The 23855-nt window shown below is 37.3% G+C and overlaps 1 protein-coding gene across 4 annotated transcripts in view; it reads left to right on the top strand.

Annotated features, from left to right (window-relative positions):
- Window positions 1-23855, top strand: part of LOC128234188 (steroid 17-alpha-hydroxylase/17,20 lyase-like) — a 39626-nt gene that overhangs the window by 6435 nt on the left and 9336 nt on the right. The window contains exons 1-3 of one of the 4 annotated variants that reach the window (XM_052948254.1): window positions 8471-8608; window positions 13227-13809; window positions 22685-22897. In XM_052948254.1, coding sequence (XP_052804214.1) covers window positions 13228-13809; window positions 22685-22897 — 795 coding nt within the window. In that variant the 5' untranslated portion in view covers window positions 8471-8608; window position 13227. Of the gene's footprint in view, window positions 1-8470; window positions 8609-11098; window positions 11315-12819; window positions 12967-13226; window positions 13810-22684; window positions 22898-23855 lie in introns of those variants that run through there. The other 3 variants (XM_052948252.1, XM_052948255.1, XM_052948253.1) reach the window with 3 other exon arrangements.

The following is a 23855-nucleotide window of genomic DNA, read 5'->3' as shown; positions in this document are numbered from 1 at the left end:
TATCTATATACTTTTGTTATGATCATCACCACCAACACTAATGACAACAACAACAACAACAACAACAACAACAACAACAACAACAACAATAATAATAACAATAACAACAACAAAATATTTTTTGAACTGAAAATTACACATTATCAAGTTATAAATAATAATGATGATTTTAAGTAAATGGATTATTCTTTCTAACATGACCTTTATGGAATTTAAAACACATTAAAATGAAATCGAAGGCAAAATAATGCAAACGAAAAGAACTGGAAACTGTTAATATTTCCGGATCGATGCTCCACGGATAAATATTAGCCTTTCTCTAGCAAATAAGATCTTAATATTAGTTTTACAAGATTATGTCTGTTGATATCTGGCCAGCAGATATGTTCTGCAGTGGAGATCTGAACAGAAATGGAATTTCAGGAATTTTCTTGGATACAATAACACGAGCGGTTCCAGGAAAGGGAGGGGGATAGGGAGGCTCTCGGAGCACCGCTCCCATAAAAAAGTCCATGGGAAATAACCCCCTCTTTCCACAATGCAAAATACTATAGACACACCTGGATATTGGATACATAACTTGATGTACATCATTGTTATGTTAACTTTTGGGAAAGTTCATAGAGGTTTGCGTTAAATAATGAGATTGAAGGATATGTGCAGAAACTTGGTTCATTAATTTAGTGCAGTAAAGAAAATATGTCGTGTTTTCTTTCGGTATTGGTCAGGGAATATTCGTTGAATAATGAATTTTGGGTATGTAAAAGAATAAGGTTTCATTTCTTTAGTGCAATCCGCTTTATTTCTTCGGTTAGTCACACGAAAGTCGTTGTGTCGCAGTGACAGTATTGGTTTTCTTCAATTCTGATCGGGTTTTATGCAATATGACGTAGTGAAAACAGGGGTCAAGTCTTCTTTAAAAAACTTTTTTAATTGTTGCTGTTTTGATTTTACCAAAAGAACAACAGTTCGGAACATTTTTGATAAGAAATCTTTATCTACAGACTGTGTAAAGGTTGACGGGCGCATATATGCATACGATATAAATCTGCATTCTATGTGGAGGGGGCATGAGTGAGGGGGCATGTAGTATGTAGTGTGTGGAGGGGGAGGAGGAAGTGTGTGTGTGGGCGGATATGGATAGAGACTTTTAGGTAAATAATGGAAACAGAATTGATACATTTTGTATTTGCAACAAATTGTCAACAATTACCGACTTTTAATTTCGGCGAGAGTTGTTGACTTTCAAAAACTCTCAGAAATATTTAATCGGTAAAGCGATGTATAGGTGCGTTGATAAGCGGGCAATCGTACGATACGTGTGTTTAAACGAGGGCTTCAATTGGTACATTTTTGCTCGAATTTGAGTTACAGGAGGAGACTATCTATACTGAATAATGACATAAACTACATCAGGATCACCCATCTTTCTAGTATAAAACCGCTACTGGTAACGTGCAATAAGACAATCATTATATGCGAAGTATAAAACAATAATACAGAAGTGGAATCATAAGCACTTTATAGGAGTGTATGTACTTAAATTCTTAAAGTTGAGTGCCCCCAACCCCAGGTCCTAAGATGCTGTAGTGAACTTTCCCACGTTTTAATACTGTCTCTCAGTCGCTGTATGTAAATGCATTTCTTTGCATAACTTGTATGTCAAGTGTTTAAACAGTGCAATCCAGAGCAACCATAAATGGCCTCTATCTATATCATTGATTTATGTAGATTAACCCTCACCACTACAGCTAATGACTTGCACAATTATGAGCAGGGTAATTTTGTAATTAATTGTAGAAGCTTGTGTGTCAACGTATGTTTCATTCCGAAATATATATAAAATACATCTATACGGAACAAAAATATTCAAAATTCTGAACGAAGTCTGAAGCTAATCTCTTTTAAAGGGACTCACTCATAGATATTATGTTGGCAACATTTGTTTTAGTCAATGTTTAAATTGAGTTGTTTTACTCACTTTTAATAACAAACGCCAAACATCGTCTAGCAGATACGCATTTGAACTGAATCGTGTAAATCCGTGGCTAAAATGAACTCCCGATATCATTACTACAGAGTGCGTATACCACGTGATCAATTGCGTCATAAATGCTACGTCGGAATGCTTAGATATTTTGCTTTGAATGAAAAGTTTATGCACCAGTCGATTGTAACCACGGCTCCTCCAGGTCCGGGGAATAGCGGGACTATGACTTTTGGTCCAGCCAATCCCGAGTAAGACCACCGTACTGCGAGAACGAACTGATGGTAAAATTTCCGCCAAATGCCCCCGAACCCAAGGGACCCTAAGTAAGGCACATTCCCCACTATATTTTGCGTGGATACAAAACCACCGCATTCAGCCGGAACTGCGGGACCACCGGGAAGGTAAAAACACGACCCATTTCCCCGGCTATCCCCGGTATACCCCCGGATATTGGGGGACGTGGATACAATTGACTGGTGCATTAAACAAAGATAAGTCTACTATTTCTTTACCATTTAAAATGAAACAAAGCGCAGTCTACGCTGCTTACAGAACCACACCATTGGTCTTTTACCAGAGTTTGATTGAGAGTTTATTTCTGAAAACTCTTTGACAAACCTTTTCACAAAACCGCTGCCTGTTGGAGCACTTTTAAAACATTAGTTTGGAAACAGGTTTGTCGAAGTGTTTGAAGAACATAATCCCCTAATCAAACTCCGGTAATAAAACGAAGGCGGGGCTCTTTAAGCGGCATAGATTGCCCTTTGTTTCATTTAAAATGGTGAATAAAAGGAAAAGTTATCTTTGTTTTAAGTCTTCATTTTAAGCAAAACGTTGCCTTCTGACTTATATGACGTAATAATTCACGTGGTGTATATACACACACAGTGTACAAATTAATGGGGAAATCACGGCGCTAAGCCGCTAACTTCACGTTGGTAATGTTATAGCATTTTCTGTGGCATTTTTGAAATACTTATTTACAAGCACTAGAGCTCTTATTTGAACTGTTAGTGAAGTTTTATCATTAAAATATGCAATTAATTCAAAAATTGACATAAGTGGGGGCGGTACTTGGGGGCTTTGGGGCTCAACCTTTAAACATTCGCCCGAACCCAAATTTGAATTGTTAAAATGTTTGAAGGGAGATTTGGGGTGATTCCCAACAGAATAAAAAAATATTCCGAAATGGGCGTATTTTATTATTACTTTTTAACGACATATAAAGTACACTTGGACGGTTTTGAAGGGGAGGGGGCGTGCGCCGGGTCCGCCCCCTCCGAAACGTGCCTGTGGTTTCTTCCGATGTAATCCCCTATAAAAGGCGAATAAAAGTGACTTTCAGGGTTTTTCATGTGTTTTGCCATTATTGTAGGCTTTCATCTTAAATCGTATAATATGAAAAAAGGTTTTCCTGTTATCTTACCGCAAACATACACATCTTAGGCGACAATGGGTGCATTTACGATACAATGGCGTTTGTGTTTTCCAACGCATTGATATTTTGCCCGTTTCTTAAACTCCCCTTTTTCGACTGAAATTTCTGCAGAATAAAAATATCGATGCACGTTATTTATAAGATTGGTGTCATATTACAAAACAAGTTACAAATATGTACTTGCGTAAGCAATTGGCATAGGATATAGTGTCAGTCAGTGCTTATGAAAAAAGGAAATAAGTACTCTGAGAGACGTTAAAAATACAATACAGTCTAACCCCGTTGGCTAAAACTCGCTTGGTCGAATTCCTTGTTGGCTCGAACTGGATTTAAAGGACATATTTCATTATATCATGCCTCCAACATAAATGACGCAACGCCATTGGTCCAGGACTGGTCAAGTGGTGACCCCATATTTTTCCATATTGGGTCACCAAATTTATATCGTACCAAAATGACGTCTATTTTCCGATTCCGGAAACATTTAATCATGTACACAGGTTGTCGACGTGATATATACGTCACGGGGTTAGTAGGTGACCCCGTATAGCCCATTTCGGGTCACCTACTAACCCCGTAACTTATAATTCTGAATGCAAGCATTCCCGCTTGGCTCGAATTTTCCGAGGCTCGAGGTATTTTCGCCGGTCCCATGGAGTTCGAGCCAACAGGGTTTGACTGTACATGTACTTCCGAAAATCATTTTTGATAAACAAAAATATTGTTAAGCCCGATGGCGGTTTAGAACTTTAAAAACTTTAAATAAATATAGTCGAAGTCCTACCCGCAATACAGGATAAATAAGCAGACCGAAAAAATACCAAATGAACAATGGGAAATTGCTAACTTTAACTTCCTTAATGCTAAAAATTAACAAAAAGCTTAGTGCAGTTTAAAACAATTTTAGTAGCATTTTTTAAAGAGATTCGGTTATCTTAACATGCTGAACTTTTTCCTGTCATATATTTTTTGCATGGCGTTTAAAAAAGACTCTTAAAGTATATGTGTATAATATAATATAAAGTCTCCAAAATAAGAGAAATATATAAATAGTTTCGATGTCTAGCCTCATTAAACGTGGTAGAATGCCTTTAAATGCAGGCATGTTATGTGCTTCTTTGCGAAACTTTAGCCTTGGAAGTATTAATACCAAGCTTGGAAGAAACTACGTGCGAAAAAGGTAGATATAAACGTGTTTTAATTGATTTATGAATTAAATATCCATTATGAATTAATAATCCGGGGGCGGTTTCAGGATTTGGCGTTAGAGAGGCTGCACTTTTTGGAGCGCAACTAAAAAAGTATAACCCTTCACAAAGACTACGAATAATATATGGTTTTAATGACGTAATTGGGGCTTAATTGGGGCTTGAGGTCGTCCGCAATGAAATATTTAGTAATTGTAATTCTATACTGAAAAGTGCATTCACGTGAATTATTTCCATTAATAGTTTCAAGGATTTTGTCATTCAGAAACAAGCCTAAGTTATTTATTTGCATTATTTTTATTTTTTTGAGGGGGGGGGGGGGAGGGGTGGACGCGATTTCGCCCCGTCTTGAACCGCAAGTGTAATCAGTATTTCTGCAAAACGGTTACAATTCAAACTAAATTATCAAAAGCTCCGGTTAATAAAGTGGTCTAAATATCTTTTGTTTGATATAAAAATGGTGGCCTGGCTTTTTTTCCTACGATATTCCAGGCACGGAAGCAATGTTTTTGTTAGCTTGTTATTAACTCAAGTATCTTTCTGGTCAATTAAATCCGGGCTTTTTACCTGTTTTCGCGAAAGATATTAAGGATATTCATGATGTAGATTGAATGCGTTGAAGTGGTTTGTTAGATATGCATGTTTTATTTGAAATATACCTCCATAGGTGTTCCCTTAAAATCGATTATAGATTTTTTTTTTAAAAGTTAAAACTCGGTATGTCAAAGTCGATTGGACCTCTAAAAATACTTCGAGATAACGAATACTCGAAATAACCGAAACTTATCAAACGTATTATTAAACGAGATAACGAACATTCGAAATAACCGAAATTTAACAAATGTATTATTAAACAGAAAAAGATCGAAAAAAAAACGACATAACCGCAACGTCGAAATAACAGTGTTCGACATAGCGAGTTTCGACGGGAACAACAAAAAATGAAAACTATACTACATGTATACCAAATGTATGAAGCTGTTAATGTTTCCTTTCTATCATTATTATCATCACCACCAATAATGATATTGACGACAGTAACATCAAAACAACAAAATATGTTTAACACTGGTATAACAAACACATATATAATAATACATCACATGCGTTTCAGATTAAAATAATTATTATGAGCTTTTTACAGTCGTTTTACAGCTCCTATACCTAATTATATCACTTAAAATTCAATAGAACATTTTCAACATGACATATAACATATAATTTTACATCATAGTAATATATTTATAATATAACACTTATGCTTTTAACTAAATTGATTGTGCCTTCTCATTGAAACGAAAATGATGCAAAGAAAACTAGCTGAAATTGATTGATGCTTCGCCGATAAATATTAAGGTTTATCAAACAGATCGGATTTAAATATTAGTTTTACAGGAATAACAGGCCAGAAATATGTTCTTCAATGGAGATTTAAAGAGAAAAACACTCACACACAAATACCACACAAATATCAGACGTGATGATCGAACACTCATAGTGCAATATAATTTCAGGAATTTTCTAGGATATAATAACACTATATAATATAAGCAAATTCTGCGGTGAGGGATGGGGCTGTATTTGACGCACTCCAATCTAACATTGCCCAAAGTGTTATGTTATTTAGAACGATAACATTGTGTTCTAACTATGTATTGTAAAGATCTTCATTTAATATTGTGAGAATGGTACAGCACCGACTACTAGTGATACACTGCCTGCCTGCCTGCCATGGCCTGGCCTTATCAAATACTATGGGAGAATTACTTTTAAGACCCATTTTATACCTGCATTTCAAGTTAAATTAAATGTTGTTGCTTTTTTTCTGAAAAAAATAATCAAGTTGAAGACATGACATCAATTGTATAAATAGTCATAACGATGAAAAATAATAATAATAAAAAAATAATAACTTGTAAGCAAAACATTGCGCCGGCGCTCCTGGTGGGTTTTCTATAACTGCAAACGGAGGAGTGTGTGTGGGGAGGGGGAGGGGGGTTTATATCCACTGCATCATGGTGGACATAAATTCTAAGGGATTTTATGCTAGATTCAGAAAGAAGCACAATTTGTAATTCGACAAATTTCGTCTACAGTTTTGCGAATTATGCGGAAGTTGTTGACATTGAAATATTTGTGTTTAACGTCAAGTGTTGGTTCACTTAACAATTAATTCGGTCGCTTGGCTGTGTCAAATTAGTGAAGCGAAAGAAACAATAATCAAATAGCGCGCACAATTACCCATTGTTCAGATCGTTGTTACAGTTAACAACTTTATTAACGTGAACATTGTTAACTTTCAAAGAGTTACTACTATGGAAATTTCAACCTGCTGTATTTTTAACAAGATCAAATGTTTCAGCTGTACTTGTTTTATTTAAATATAATTGCAAATGATTAAATATTTCACGTTTATAGGTTAACAACGATCTCGTTTATCACGTGTAAACTTTAACAAAGCCCGAAAGAATTGACCCAATGGAGCATTAAATGGTTTGTATAAATTCATTTGTCCAAATAAGATGTATAGTTTCTTCAGGGTTTTGGCCTGTTCGCTAAATTGTGAGTGATTGTTGGATTTGTCTTGTTAATTAAATCGGTAGTAAATTTCGCCACACGGCGCCCAACTCCCAATGCTCCCACAGAACAATAACAACAAAATAAAACAAATCTTTTATATGCCATCTGTGCGGATAATAACGTCTGGAAAACACCAAGTATATAGCTAACGGTTCATTCAGTCTGATCAATTTACATCCAATATACAAATACAGTCGAAACCCGTTGACTCGATATCGCTTGGCTCGATTTCCTCAACGAATATCGACTGCGATTAAATATTCATATACATACTGAGTACATGAGTTTAAATTTGAATTGCAACAGCCAATGATATAAAGCTGAATACTTATCCATAGGTTATCTTTTGGCTATAGTTTATATATATAAGAAATTTGATTGGTCAACAAGAATTAATGTATTAATATTGACCAATCAATAAATATTTTGACAAACTTTACTCAATGCAAAAACTTAAACAGTTTATATAAAAAAAGAAGAAAAAGAGTGCTTGTGTTCCAGTATGAATTAGAAAAAACGGATTTATATTGGAAAAAAGCATTGAAAGTGGAACTGTGTAATTTGGTTGTGTGTAGCCTTAATCCGTTTTGACGTCAGGGTCATGTTTTTCTACTCAATTGTGTGAGACACTGCATTGGTCAAGCTTATGGGTTTTTTCTTGTGGTTTAATTTTGTGTCTTGGATTGTTCTACAGCAGCCAGTTACTTGTTTATCAATTGAGACTGTTTTAAAGTGAAAAGCCTGGTAAGTGTCTATATGAAACATATAGTAAAATAACTGTGGTCTTACGCCAACTGTCCAGAAAGTAATTCGGTGCCTCTAAAGCGCATCCGACGCTTAGTCTTATTTCGTAATTGTAAAAATAAATGTCGGATGTGGCCATAGGGGCACCGTACGGTACAAATGAATTATGCGAAATAATCAAAAATAAAACACGAATGGATTAATAATGACTTTGATAGGAGTGTCTGTACTTATAATTTCTAAGAGGAGTGCCCCTCCCCCCCCTTTCTCCTCCGCATTTCAGTTTTAGAGCCAATACAAAAGGGTCCAGAGAAACTCACTTGAACAATCCCACGCTTAATTCGCATCTGCAACAAAATCCTTGAGCCACTATTGGTTAAAATGTTTAACAATGCATTTCATTGCATAGCTTGTGACGCATTTGTTAATGTGTTTGAAAAGTGCAATTCCGATCAATGGTTTACGACCTCAATCTTTTCGATCTACAATTACTCCGGCATCACTACATATAACGACTTGCACATTTATGCATTGGTTATTTTGAAATAAGTTGTATGAGTGTGTGTGTCAAGTTTCATTGAAATAAATACATCAATCGCAACACTTCAGCCTTTTTCCATCGAAAGCAAACTCGGATTTTGCTGTTGCGTAAGTAATGTTGTTCGTAAAATAAATGACAACAGTATTGTTTTATTGTAGTTTTTTAACGTGTTAGTAGTATAACTAAGTTCAAATTGAATTCCAGTGAAGTGTAATATTGAATACACAATCAAGATTACTTGCAGCGTAGTTAAATGTAAAGAATTCTGAAATTTTGAACTGTCCTAATTTTATCAGGTTGTTTTAGATTGAAAAAATAGCCGAGATGTTCCGGTTGACAACAAACTGATTCAAAGAAATCTGAATTAAGTTTGAATCTAAGCTCTTTTATAGGGGCACACTATAGGTTTGGTTTATACGTATTTATGTGTGCTCAATTGTAAAGATATATGAAAGCTGAGGCCAAAAAAAAAATGTTTGTTTAGGGTAACCTTCCCAAAATTTCTAGGTAGGGTAGGTAGGGATTTTTTTTTCAAAATCTGTCGTACGTTCAGAGTGTTTTCTTGCACATGGCAGTCTTTCCTAAATTACTGTCATTGCCTGACTTTGTTTTATCATATAAACAATAATTCTGATTAAAATCTGCATTTATCTGCCCTTCGTAACTCTCTATTCGCTAACGAATATTTCTATGCTCAGAAACGGAAAAAATAGTTAGGGTCGGCGCATTTTTATAGGTAGGGTCGGGTTACCCGAAACGGACATATTTTTTTAGGCCTGATGTTATGCACCAGTCAATTGTAACCACGGCCCCCCAGGTCCGGGGGTATACCGGGGATAGCCGGGGAAATGGGTCGGGTTTTTACCTTTCAGGTGGCCTCGCAGTGCTGGGTGAATGCGGTGGTTTTGTCGTCGCTTTAAATATAGCGGGGAATGGGCCTTACCTAGGGTCCCTGGGGTGCGGGGGAATTTGGCGGGGATTTTACCTTCTGTTCGTCCCCGTAGGGCGGGGATTTTAGCCGGGGTTGGCTGGACCGAAAGTCAAAGTCCCCGCAATTTCCCGGACCTGGGGTGGGGGGGGGGTCGTTGTTAAAATTGACTTGTGCATTACTCACTCTCGAGTCCGTTTCCTTTGGTTTCCTTTTTGAGAGATCATTAGGGAATACCACTGGTGGGGCTCGAACCCTCAACCTCTTGATGGACACTATAGATTGTTGCAAAACTCTGTTCTTAATCTTTATGTTTTATGTTTAACTCATTGGACTGTAAGGATCAAAACAAAAACAAAAAACATATGACAAGTGTACAGATTGAACAAGAATATCACGATATTTTGGCGCCATTTTAACTGGGAAATCTGTGGCGTAGCTATTACAAAGATTTATAATGGCAACTTTTTATGAACTTTATACAAATCATATGGGTTTTTGTTTGTTTTTATCACTACAGGCAAATGAGTCAAACATAATTAATGCCTTGAATTTATCATTCTTTCTGTATCAACCTATACTGTGCATCTTTAAAGGAACCCACACTTAGATCCCATGTTGGCAACATTTGTTTTAAAACTTTGTTGTTATTGAGTAATTTTACTCACTATGAGTTAGCAGAATTTTGTAAACCTAAGTTTGAGTTTATCACGTTTTAATACGTTCTTTAATTGATGTTTTATGGCTAAAAGCGTTACTAACGCTTTAAAAAAAATGACTTTTTTCTGCAGTTCACCAAACTATTGTGATCTGTTCTATTCTGAGTTATTTTAACATGACTCAATTTAAGGCATGATGCACAAATCAGCTGATTCTGGGACAAATGATTAAAAAAGTGTCAAAACTAACAATGTGTGAGAGTGCTGCTTTAAAGACTAAACATGCATTTTGTCATTTAGGTGTCGCTTTATTTTCTTTTTTAATCATAATGTTACGTAAAAAAATGTTATAATAGACACCGCTAACATACACAACCTGGAGACACTAGCTGTAATTATGCCACAATTCTAACTTGTGAATTCAAAATTCGATTTTGAGAGCATTTAAAAGGCAATGGTATATATTCATTAGTGAACCAGTAAATCGTAACCACGCCCCCAGGTCCGGGGTAAACCGGGGATAGCCGAGGAAATGGGGCGTGTTTGAACCTTCCAGGTGGCCCCGTAGTGCCGGATGAATGCGGTGGTTTTGTGTTCGCGACAAAAATAGCGGGGAATGTGCCTTACCTAGGGTCCCTGGCGTGCTGGGGCATTTGGCGGGGATTTAACCAGCAGTTTACCCGGGCTTGGCTTGACCGAAAGTCAAAGTACCCGTATTCCCCGTACCTGGGGGCTGTGGTTACAATTAATTGACTGGTGCATAATGAAATAGTTGTGTTTGATCGGCATGCATCATCACACTTAAATGTTGTATGCTCTACTTATTACAAAAATAAACACACACTGAAGCGAGCTTAAACCTAATATAAAGAATCTGTTATAAATCATACCACCCGATCCCTTATTCGGTTTGCTAACTTATCCTTGTGTTTAGTCAGTCTGGAAAATTTGTGAATCAACATCCGTATTGAACGTACCTACAATGTCTTATTAAATCGTCATGCTCTGCGTTAAAAGGACATGAAGTATAATCCCCTTACAAGTAGTTCGTGTATTTATAAACAGACCTAAATAGTTAAATACCAAATACTGTGAACTACTACCAACAGTCAGTCATTTACATGTGTCTGGCGGGGATGGATTTTTCGCTGTGAATATAGTTTTAAATACATGTGAACTGCTTAAGGTTAACCTGTTATACTGAGTGAATAGGATTAAAAAGAAATGTAAGTAAGATGTTTAAGTGATTCATATATGATAGCTTTATTTGTATACGGACATTCGCCATTTACCGTGGATGTAAACATTGCGAGTGATTTATTGCCATCATCCAAGCAGATGTTTATAGATCACAACATGTATGCTGTGTGTTTTCTTTCGTATCTATACATTCGTCTTACTCTTTCCAACCATTGTTCATTATTGTAAGGCAATGAGAAGTATGGAGGCGCATCGTGTATATACATTGCAGTGTGTTCGATAAATTTGACCTCGTCTTAACGAGTTAAAACACGACATGTCGCCGATGTCGTCTTCTTTACTGATTAAGTGGATATGAAGACATTATTTTCTATCGACAAAATTAACTGAATATGCTATATCGGTTTCATTATTGCGGGTCAACATAACTCGTTTAACCTGATTTGGTGACATAACTTGTCAGCATATATTGTAACCTACTTGTTATTCATTGACGTCTATATCATTGAGGTTTTGAATTGAGGATGATCCCAATTAACTCGAATTAATATTCTATATGCATTTTACAAGTTGGTTCAAAACATAGCGTACTAAGTCTACGTCAACAACTTATATCGAAATGAATTAATTAAATTGAACAACAATACATTCAACTGCCTCGAATATCACCATTACCATCACCACCACCACCACAATTTACACCACCACCACCTCTACAGCTACCACCACCATCACCACCACCACCTCTACAGCTACCACCACCACCACCTCTACAGCTACCACCACCACCACCACCACAATTTACACCACCACCACCTCTACAGCTACCACCACCACCACCACCACCACCACAATTTACACCACCACCACCTCTACAGCTACCACCACCACCACCACCACCACCACCACAATTTACACCACCACCACCTCTACAGCTACCACCACCATCACCACCACAATTTACACCACCACCACCTCTACAGCTACCACCACCATCACCACCACCACCACCACCACAATTTACACCACCACCACCTCTACAGCTACCACCACCACCACCACCACCACCGCCACCACAATTTACACCACCACCACCTCTACAGCTACCACCACCATCACCACCACCACCGCCACAGCCACCACCTCAACCACTACTACCAATACTACTAATACTAGTACTACTAATACTACTTCTTTTACTACTACTACTCCTACTACTACTACCACCACTACTTTTAATTTTACTTCTATAATAACTACAACATTGACAACTATTACTACGACTTCTTCTGTCGTTGTACTTAATAATATGGTAGAAAGCTCCTAGCTGTTAGCGATCGTGAACATGAATATCGTTATTCATTGTATTTCCATTGTTCGTATTTCTGTGTTGACCTTTTCACGCTTGCAGTAATGATACCAGCATCGTTTTGACATTTTATATCCCTATACCAAATGTTAGTTTGTGAAACGAATAAAGGATTTATACAATAACAATGACAACTTTTACCATGCTCCGTAAAATTGCCGTCGTCTAGACTTAAGTCACTTAACTTAGTTAAATGTCCATTTGTTTTGTTTCTGTTAACTTTTACTAATGATGTATAATTAACCGAGGACGTTCGCACGTTTTATTAAAGGAGAAATGTAATGTTGTTGACAAATGGCAATGTTAATGGTACGTTCATATAAAGAGAAAAAGTTCAAAAAGTGTGGCATACATGGCTTCATTTTAGCAGAAAGTATAGTTACCGTTTGAAAAAAATGATCGATTTAATCTTATTAGCATTGATTAAAAATATCTGTTCGGCTGAGTGTGGAGCTGTTTCGGTTTGGTGTTATGAAAATCATGGCTAAAATTGAGAGTGTGTAAAAGAAAAGAATGTCGCCAATATGAAATATGTGAGAGAGTTTTAATAATATTATTTCTATTTCCAGAATGAATGGACATGCATATATAACCACAGATGCGGAAGCGACCGTGTGTAAGGCCAATGGTCATGGCACAAATCACGTGATAAGTAAACCCACAGACCACGTGACCATGGCGGCACCCCCTGGGCCCGGCGGGCCGCCGATAATAGGTCAAGCCTTCAATCTGGACACGGACCATTTACATTTACAATTCATGGAGTGGCAGAAACGTTTCGGAGATTTATTCATGTTTAAAGTTCTTGGTAAAAACTTCTTAGTAATAAGCCATCCGGATATTTTGAGACGAATGTTTGTGACGTGTGAGCACGCGAAACGTTTTAACGACCGTCCGGCCAGTTTTATGGGCAAATACGTTATAGACAAGACCAAAGACATTGTGTTCCGGAAGTGTGACGATGAGCAACAGATTCTAAAAAACGCTTGTTTGGAATACCTTGAGGCCCGTCTGCTGGAAGAAACCTGGTTTTACACGGCTGTTTGCCAGGAGGCCCGGGATCTTGTTCGGGATTTGACGCACCTTGAAGGGAAAAACGTCGACGTCATCGCCGTCTTAGATAGGCTGACCGTCAAGATTATGGGACTTCTGGTGGGTAAAGCTTTCTTCAAGTTTGATAATTATGGTATGTTGTTGGAATGCCAGTAGTTCAGTGCCGGGCCTAAAAGAAAACACATTTGGTTCGGTTCACCCGACTCTACCTTTTTTAAGTGTGATCTCATAAATGATGTAGTTTAAAACATTGAACACTTTATATGAAAAAGATTACTTTAACATCATTCTCCAATGATGAAAATAAAGTTCTTGTATAAAGCCTTAAAAAAATGTACGTGAAGTTAGCGGCCTAGCGGCCTAGCGGCGTGAAGTTAGCGGCCTAGCGGCCTAGCGGCCTAGCGGTGTGAAGTTAGCGGCCTAGCGACCTAGCGGCCTAGCGACCTAGCGGCCTAGCGGCGTGAAGTTAGCGGCCTAGCGGCGTGAAGTTAGCGGCCTAGCGGCCTAGCGGCCTAATATGGTATCTTATTTCAAAGTAGGAATATATGCTTTTTCTTCTAAACAATGATAAATTAAATGTTTTTGTGCACGAAATATCAATTTCAAGCGTTTTCAACATTTTTTTCAAAAAAGTTATCAAACATTTTTCTATTTTATAGCATGCAAACATGTCTGCTCTGCTAACAAACTGATATATTTGCTGTTTATATGCACCAATCATCACTCTGAAACGATTTTCAACATTTTTTCAAAGAAGTCGATCAAGCGATCTAGCGGCCTAGCGGCCTAGCGGCGTGAAGTTAGCGGCCTAGCGGCCTAATATGGTATCTTATTTCAAAGTAGGAATATATGCTTTTTCTTCTAAACAATGATAAATTAAATGTTTTTGTGCACGAAATATCAATTTTAAGCGATTTTCAACATTTTTTTCAAAAAAGTTTATCAAACATTTTTCTATTTTATAGCATGCAAACATGCCTGCTCTGCTAACAAACTAATATATTTGCTGTTTATATGCACAAATCATCAGTCTGAAACGATTTTCAACATTTATTTCAAGAAGTCGATCAAGCGATACAGCGGCATAATTTATCATTATTTAGAAGAAAAAGCATATATTCCTACTTTGAAATAAGATACCATATTAGGCCGCTAGGCCGCTAACTTCACGCCGCTAGGCCGCTGTATCGCTTGATCGACTTCTTGAAAAAAATGTTGAAAATCGTTTCATACTGATGATTGGTGCATATAAACAGCATATATATTAGTTTGTTGGCAGAGCAAGCATGTTTGCATGCTATGAAATAGAAAAATGTTTGATAAACTTTTTTGAAAAAAATGTTGAAAATCGCTTGAAATTGATATTTCGTGCACAAAAACATTTAATTTATCATTGTTTAGAAGAAAAAGCATATATTCCTACTTTGAAATAAGATACCATATTAGGCCGCTAGGCCGCTAACTTCACGCCGCTAGGCCGCTAGGCCGCTAGATCGCTTGATCGACTTCTTTGAAAAAATGTTGAAAATCGTTTCAGAGTGATGATTGGTGCATATAAACAGCAAATATATCAGTTTGTTAGCACAGCAGGCATGTTTGCATGCTATAAAATAGAAAAATGTTTGATAAACTTTTTTGAAAAAATTGTTGAAAATCGCTTGAAAAGTTGAAATTGATATTTCGTGCACAAAAACATTTAATTTATCATTGTTTATAAGAAAAAGCATATGTTCCTACTTTGAAATAAGATACTATATTAGGCCGCTAGGCCGCTAGGCCGCTAGGCCGCTAACTTCATACCGCTAGGCCGCTAGGCCGCTAACTTCACGCCGCTAGGCCGCTAGGCCGCTAACTTCACGCCGCTAGGCCGCTAACTTTACGCCGCTACGCCGCTAGGCCGCTAGGCCGCTAACTTCACGTACATAAAGCCTACATACCCTATCAATTTTCGAAAATGATGTAACCCTAATCAGACCATTTTTTTCAGCCTGAGTTGCAAGTCAGCTTCAATGCGTCCCTTGGACTCACATATTTCTTGGTGTTTGCATTTTTGTGTGGGCCAATGCCAACGAAGGTTTTTCAAATTTTCTGTTCATTAATTTAACGAACATGTTTATATCGATTCTGACCTGCACAAATAATTGTAGAGCAATAAATGTTTAACACATACATGTATATCTTTTTTTAGCATCTTTGCTTTTATAATAGCATTTTTACAAACACAACTAATATTTAGCTCTTCCGAGGGTGAGTCTTAAATTCAAACTCAGGACGTAAGTAAATACGGGCCCTGGGACAATGATTACGAACAGTCTCAAGTCCAAGTCTGGACTCAGACTCAGAAAAGTCTTTTATTCAAGAACAAAAATATATTTATTCCATTTCTTTTACATTGTTTTTGGTAAATAATAGTAAAACATTCAAAAAATAATATATTTCAGCAAATTTTACCATCAATGCTCTGATAGAAGGAGAATAACAATGAAATGAAGTTTTGCCATAATGAGTCTTGAGTCTGAACTCAGACTTGAGACTGTTCGTAATAACTGCTTCTGTACTCACAGCTATACTGAAGAAATCCTTTGTGCATCTGGGCCATGATTACGAACAGTCTCAAGTCCAAGTCCAGACTCAGACTCAGAAAAACACTTTTAGTTAATTACAAAGAATCATCTTTTAAATTATTTCATTGGTTTTACAAGCATTAATGCACCAGTCAATTGTAACAACGCCCCCCCCCCCCTCCCCCAGGTCCGGGGGTATACCGGGGATAGCCGGGGAAATGGGCCGTGTTTTTACCTTTCAGGTGGTCCCGCAGTGCCGGGTGAATGCGGTGGTTTTGTCTTCGTTTTAAATATAGCGGGGAATCGGCCTTACCTTGGGTCCCTGGGGTGCGGGGGCATTTGGCGGGGATTTTACCATCTGTTCGTACCCGTAGGGTGGGAATTTTAGCCGGGGTTGGCTGGACCGAAAGTCAAAGACCCCGCTATTCCCCGGACTTGGGGGGAGGGGGGCGTGATTACAATTGGCTGGTGCATAACGTGAATAATTCTACAATTTCGAATAGTTATAAAATTCATCAAATTTCATCACAAAAACTCGACTAGAAAGAAACTACAATAAAGATTTGCAGCATTGACTACGACTTGAGACTTTTTGTGAGCATTGTCCCAGGATTCGGGATGCGGACTCGATGGGCAGAAAAATGAATAACTGTCATAATTATTGTCTTTCTATGCCATATCCAGTGTCGATTTTTTTTTACAAAAAACTTATGTCTGCGTCACTGTGGGTGGTTATAATTTGAAAAGTTATTTAATCTCAAGTTACATAAAAAAGAATCAATTATACTCGCACTGTACAATCACATGAGATCTGCATTCCATTTGTAATACGATACCAAAACAGAATGGTTGGGTAGGTAGCATTTTTGTTTTATTTTTTATTAGGCTTTATGAAAGAACTTTATTGTCTTCATCGGATAATTTGGTAAAAGTAATGTTCTGTATAAAGCTTCAAAGTATTACACTACCAATTTTCGAGTAGTACTAAAATACACACTATATATATATTATACATTTTTTTATATAAAAACGATAGGGTCAGCGCCTAATTCGTAGGTAGGGTCGGGTAACCCGAACCAAATATATTATTTTTAGGCCTTAACTTGCATAACATTGATTGTGTTATTTAGTACGCGAAGCTGAATTACGCATAGAGTTTGTGGAGTATATACCAAGTGACGTTTAAATATACAAGGTTTTCACTGGCGGATTTAGAGGGGGGAGCACACGGCGTATGTCCCCTAAAATAGTCATAGTTTATGTCAAAATCGGAGGAAAGAAACGTTATGAAATACGCTTAAAATGCACCATTTCGGACTAAATATTATTAAATTTATCTTCAGGGATTAACCTCAAACCCCAATTCACACATTTTATGCCATTTTCATTCCGTTTCTGAGGAAGGGGCGTATGCAAAAGGTTGCGCCCCTAAGTAACGCACCCTCTAACGTCAATTCCTGGACCCACCCCTGTTTTTGGTACATTCTGGCATTTTCCCCATCTGCATAATATCAAACACTGAGTGTTGCCCAATGCTGCACCGTCAAAGAAGCTCATTGTTTATTAGAGAACGTCTGGCATGATCACAAGAGGAACGCTGGGTAATTAAATATGCAAAACAATCGGATACAAAATCGCGTCTGTTTTGTTCGGTATAATGAATAGGTTGTTAATAGAACATTAGATAACATCAATTCAGAATCAAGAGTGTAAACATCAGGGTGATTGTTAATTTAAAGTACGTTTGTTAATTTAAAGTACGTATTCCTTTAAATTTCCTCGAATTTATAAGTGAAATTAGGCCCGTCTAAAGATTTCGGTATATATTACACGATTTCAGAGGGTAAAAACAAAATTATTCGTCCAAACCGCATACACTTTGAGTGTCAATATTATTTCAACGCTTTATCAAAGAGGACAGTGCTTTGATATTATACTAGGCACTGCACATAAATACGGCTACATCTAACGAAGAGCCGACCGCAAATGACATAAATTGAGCCGATAATTTCTATGTAAAGTTTCTTTTTTATCACTCGTTTGTTTTCATTGAAAGTCTATACACAAACAACTCTTGATCTTTTTTTAAATACTAGCGGAAAGGTATATTTTTTGAAGCACTAAATAGTTTGATATTTATCAGGCATGTGAAAGGCTCCTGCAATACATATACCTTTTTGTGCCTATAAAAACTAGGACCTGCTAACATTATAAAATATAGGCTTTGTGCCGATTATGTTATGTTTTGACATTTATCATACACCGTTTACGTGAAATTTTACGCAAAAACACTACGTGTTATTGTCGACGTGTTGCCACGCGCCGTCAGTTTGTAATAGGTTTCAATGTTGTACCATGGAGGGTCACGTGATCAAAATGAACCAGCCAACATTATCATTGTAAAATAAAATTATACAATTGTTTGATTAAAATCAACATTTATAAACAAACAATTGTATAAACTGATTAAAGAAAAAAGAAACACCAATATACAAAAAAACGTATGATTTATACCATTATTACAAACTTTTGGACACATTTAATTGCTATTTAAGTAATATCGCCTCGGAAAAAATTGGTGTTCGGTTTTATTACGTCTGTAAGAGGACACTTTTGAAGAAAAAATGAGTAACTGTATCTGATTTTACGACGATAAGTGTATTGCATATATTAGTGAGCAAACAAATGCATGAATAAATAAATAAATAAATAAATACAGATTTATAAATAGATAAATAGAAAAAAAATCCGAAACATAAACATAAGATTATTAGCATGGCCTTTCTATTTACAATGTATCGGCTTGTGGGATTACTCGAAATGCTCGTGCACGGTCCGCTTACAGCCGTAAGACACTTTTTCAATAGCTCTGCTGGGGGTCTAGTCGCATATTAATAACTTGTGCCCAACCTCGTGGGCTACAGGTTTTTCATATACTTCATAGAATGCAAGTTCGTGGAAGTCGTTCAAATGCATGTATATTAAGATGCACTCTTACCTCCAAATAAGATTTACCACAATTAATAGTATTGTTTTAATACTCCAAAAAGATGAATAAATGTAGAATACAATGGTTCTTATGAAGGATACCGAGTTTAATTTGAAAGAAATGAGCATAAAACACGTATGTCTACCTAATATGAGACTATAGTAGACTATATTAAATATTTTAGCATTCACCTATCATTTAATATTTTTGCACTTTCTGCTTTTAAATACACGGTTATAATCTTGTTATCTGTAATTAATATTTTCTATAAATGCATTATTTAGTAAGTAGTTCAACGTTTATCAGTTAAAACTTATGTTTGTCATACATATGTATGTATAAATTTTGATTAAGAGTGTCACTTTAACTAAAATCAATTTTACCTTGTACTGATTTCAGAGATATGGTTTCTTTGAATTTCATAAATATATATTTATTAGGGATGCAAACGAATGGCAAAATTGATATTCGAATATTCGGTAATTCTTTCGATCGAATATTAGAATATTCGAATACCGATATTAATGTTTAAGAAATGTAGTAAACTACTACTATTATTTGCTTCAGTAATAGCCGTCGCATTTTAACCTTTCTTCGTCGTAGCCGGTATACGCGAAGGACCCTGCTTTTCCAAACATTAGCACTAAAATTTCCCATTTACAAAAAAACCTTTCAATATTATTTATCCTTCTTTTGGTTTAGGAGGAAAATACAATCATACATCCTCATTGTAAATTCCAATATCCATTGTGTTGATTAAATAGTAGCGGAAACATTGATTATTGGAAACACTTAATATGTTTTAGTGGTCAATATGTTTGTCGAATGAGAAGGCAGTATTTCTCAAATTTTCTAATACATTCATGCCAGAAAACCAGCATTTATCCGTTACTGATTATAATCAGGTGATAAACATAGTATTCATTGGCAGGATTACAAAAGGTCCGTACAATAAAAAGTTATTTACTTTAAACTTCAATATATACTAACAACGAATGTGAAACAAGTTTGAACAAAATTATAACTATCACTCTCTTTGGAACGTAATTAATATACAATTATGAAAGAGTGTGGTCCTAAGTTGTGGAGTAAACTGGGGAGAAACCCACTTGTCCGTGGTAAACTGGAGGAAACCCACTTGTCCGTGGTAAACTGGGGGAAACCCACTTGTCCGTGGTAAACTGGGGGGAAACCCACTTGTCCGTGGTGAACTGGGGGAAACCCACTTGTCCGTGGTAAACTGGGGGAAACCCACTTGTCCGTGGTGAACTGGGGGAAACCCACTTGTCCGTGGTAAACTGGGGGAAACCCACTTGTCCGTGGTAAACTGGGGGAAACCCACTTGTCCGTGGTAAACTGGGGGAAACCCACTTGTCCGTGGTGAACTGGGGGGAAACCCACTTGTCCGTGGTGAACTGGGGGAAACCCACTTGTCCGTGGTGAACTGGGGGAAACCCACTTGTCCGTGGTGAACTGGGGGGAAACCCACTTGTCCGTGGTGAACTGGGGGAAACCCACTTGTCCGTGGTGAACTGGGGGGAAACCCACTTGTCCGTGGTAAACTGGGGGAAACCCACTTGTCCGTGGTGAACTGGGGGGAAACCCACTTGTCCGTGGTGAACTGGGGGAAACCCACTTGTCCGTGGTAAACTGGGGGAAAACCACTTGTCCGTGGTGAACTGGGGGAAACCCACTTGTCCGTGGTGAACTGGGGGAAACCCACTTGTCCGTGGCGAACTGGGGGAAACCCACTTGTCCGTGGTGAACTGGGGGGAAACCCACTTGTCCGTGGTGAACTGGGGGAAACCCACTTGTCCGTGGTGATAACAAACCAAACTCACAAGCATTATAAAGTTAAGGTTAAAATGTATGAACGTATGACTAGTGAACAGTTTTATTGTACGCGTTTAATGTATAGCGTTATAATATATAGGCGTTGCGGCCATTCATGGAACGTTGAAATACGTAGTTACACGTGATACGCAAAACACCCAAAACGTATTATATATGTCATAGAATGAACATGCGTGCGGAGTTGCAAAATGCGTTTTTATACTCAACAATCCATTTTCGCATTATGCTAATATCAGATTTATGACCTCTTGGAAATTAGTCAATGCACTTCATTTTGATTTTTTGGGGAACAATAAAACACAAAAACAATAATACATCCTCTTCGTAATGAACATTCAATGTAGTTCATCGTGTTTCAACCGTGTTTTTATTCTCAAAATGCGGTCTTTGTTAGGACTGAAGTTTACATGCACTTGGCTCGGATTTCGTGTAAGCTGATCTCACGCCGAGGTCACAACTGGCCTTCCTTTAGGTATTATTAAGATTTATCATGCATTGTCATGCCTTGTTTAAAGTGTCACCCAAATGCATTATAAAGAACTGACACAAAAGAGCCTTAGATTATTGAATATTCAACCCCGATTGGCGCACACCTCCAGCACCGACGGTGCTTCCGCTTCCGTTACATTAAACAAACATGACAATATGAAAATAAAGCATATTGAAAGACAAACAGTTTTCTTTCTGCAACATAATACTGCTGACTGAATATGAGTAGTATTTAAAACATATGTTTTATTTATTATTTTTAACAAACTATTGGCGTTTTATCAAAAATATTCATTTGTTCCTTCTTGCTATATATATCCAAAAGAAAAGCCCGTGGGATTTTTTTTTAAGAGAGACATAGCTGTCACAATGGCAGTTATGTGCATGTGCGTGTGTGCGTCAGTGCGTCCGTCCGGTCTGAACCTTGTACCAGCTGTATCTTGACCATGCATTATATGATTTTCAAGAAACTTGCCATGAATGTTCACCATGATGAGGTGGCGTGCAGCGCGCAAGACCAAGGTCTGCACCTCAAGGGTTTAAGGTCACACTTAGAGGTCAAATGTTGATTAGAAACACAGTTATAACAAGCAATTCGACACCAAACGTTGATGTTTTGGAAAGCAAACATGCGGTATGAATCGTAAACAAAGTCAAGGGTCTGAAATATTAATCATTCTAGCGCTGAATACGAGTAATATACATAAGTGATTGTACATGTAATTTATTCGATGGCTTACAAGGAAAAAAGAAAAAGTCCCTGCAAGCTATTTGCATTGGTTCTTACTTTAAAATAACTTTTTTACTTATAACATCCCTTTTCCAGTTAAAGACATGAAAGTTTAGAATTTAACGATACTAAATATAATTATTTATTTTTTTGTATGAAACATGCAAGTGCTTATCTTTTTTTACCCAAATGTCTTCCAATTTCCTGGATAAAAATAATACTTACCCAATGCAAAATCCTTAATCTAAATAATCAATTGCAATGGATAAATGGATAAAAACACCAAATTTGTCGGGGTTTTTTTTATTATGAGCTCTTGCTTAAATCTACTTCACTTTATTATTGTAGTTGACGGGGGAGCGAATCTCAGAAGCGGGTCCGGAGTTCGACTCCCTCCAGGGTTTCATGCACGCCGGAAGTGAGCTAGGAACCGTCAAGAACCAGACGTTGTTGACCAAGTTGCCATGTCTCCGGAAATTACCAGGAAATCTGAAGGACCTGTATGACAAGATTGAGCTACAAAAGACGCGCCTTCGGGAGTGCTTCCTCGCTAATTGCAAGGTAAGCATCACACAGTTCTTATATATTTTGTTAACCAAGATTCGTTGACTCCGGCAGTTTTCAGGACACGAGAAAAGACTTCGGAAATCCTTCATCGATGATTATTAAGTAGGCATCGCATAAATCTTATATATTTTGTTAACCAACTGTTTTGAATCCGGAAGTTGTCAGGGCACACCAGTTTTACGATGATGAGCGATGATATACGCGACATCGGGGGAGCTTCATATCCGGTTTTGCAAGTTGGATTCGACGGGAGTGTTGCATAATTGTAAATACACATTTCTTACCAAGGTACCGCATCTGTGGAAGTACCCTAGAAACTTTATATTAACAGGCGACATAGCCGTTCCTAGCAGAATGCAATGTTTGTGATCCATAATTATAACATATTTGTTGCTCTGTTGATTTATAACATATTTATTAGGTCTCCTTGTCACCTCATTTTTACATAATGAAAGGATTTAGAGGCAGATCACACCTCTCTCTCAGTCATTCCTCCTGAAGTGTAAGGTACATGTAGATGGCTACGCCTTCATAAATGACGCTATCTGATTGGTTAAGAGCGGTCACATGTTCTAGGTGAATACACACCCTTAGTAAATTTCAAATTGTTGAAATTCCAATTCCTAGTTTTTCAGACGTTCTTGAACCGGAAGTAACTATATATGTTACATTCAACAGCTAATAATTACGATAAATGGTAAAAAAAACTTTGCTATATGTTTGGTATGAAATCACTTCAAGGGTGATTCCCCGATATTGCCTCAGCTAGTAACGGTGTTACTAATTATACACTGCTTTAAAAAGTATATGCATCACTGGCTGATCCATTGCCGTGCGCATAGGACATAGTGCACAGGAAGTAACCCTGGTTAGAGCTACGCTTTACCGTCTGTCACGGTTTAGCAATGTCACACGAAACCCCGTCAAACTTTCCTTGAGGAAGACGTTTAGT

This window comes from Mya arenaria, chromosome 5 (genome assembly GCF_026914265.1).
Source record: "Mya arenaria isolate MELC-2E11 chromosome 5, ASM2691426v1".
Lineage (NCBI taxonomy): Eukaryota > Metazoa > Mollusca > Bivalvia > Myida > Myidae > Mya > Mya arenaria.
Note: the sequence above shows the minus strand (reverse complement) of the source record. Positions and strands in the feature narration are given on the sequence as shown.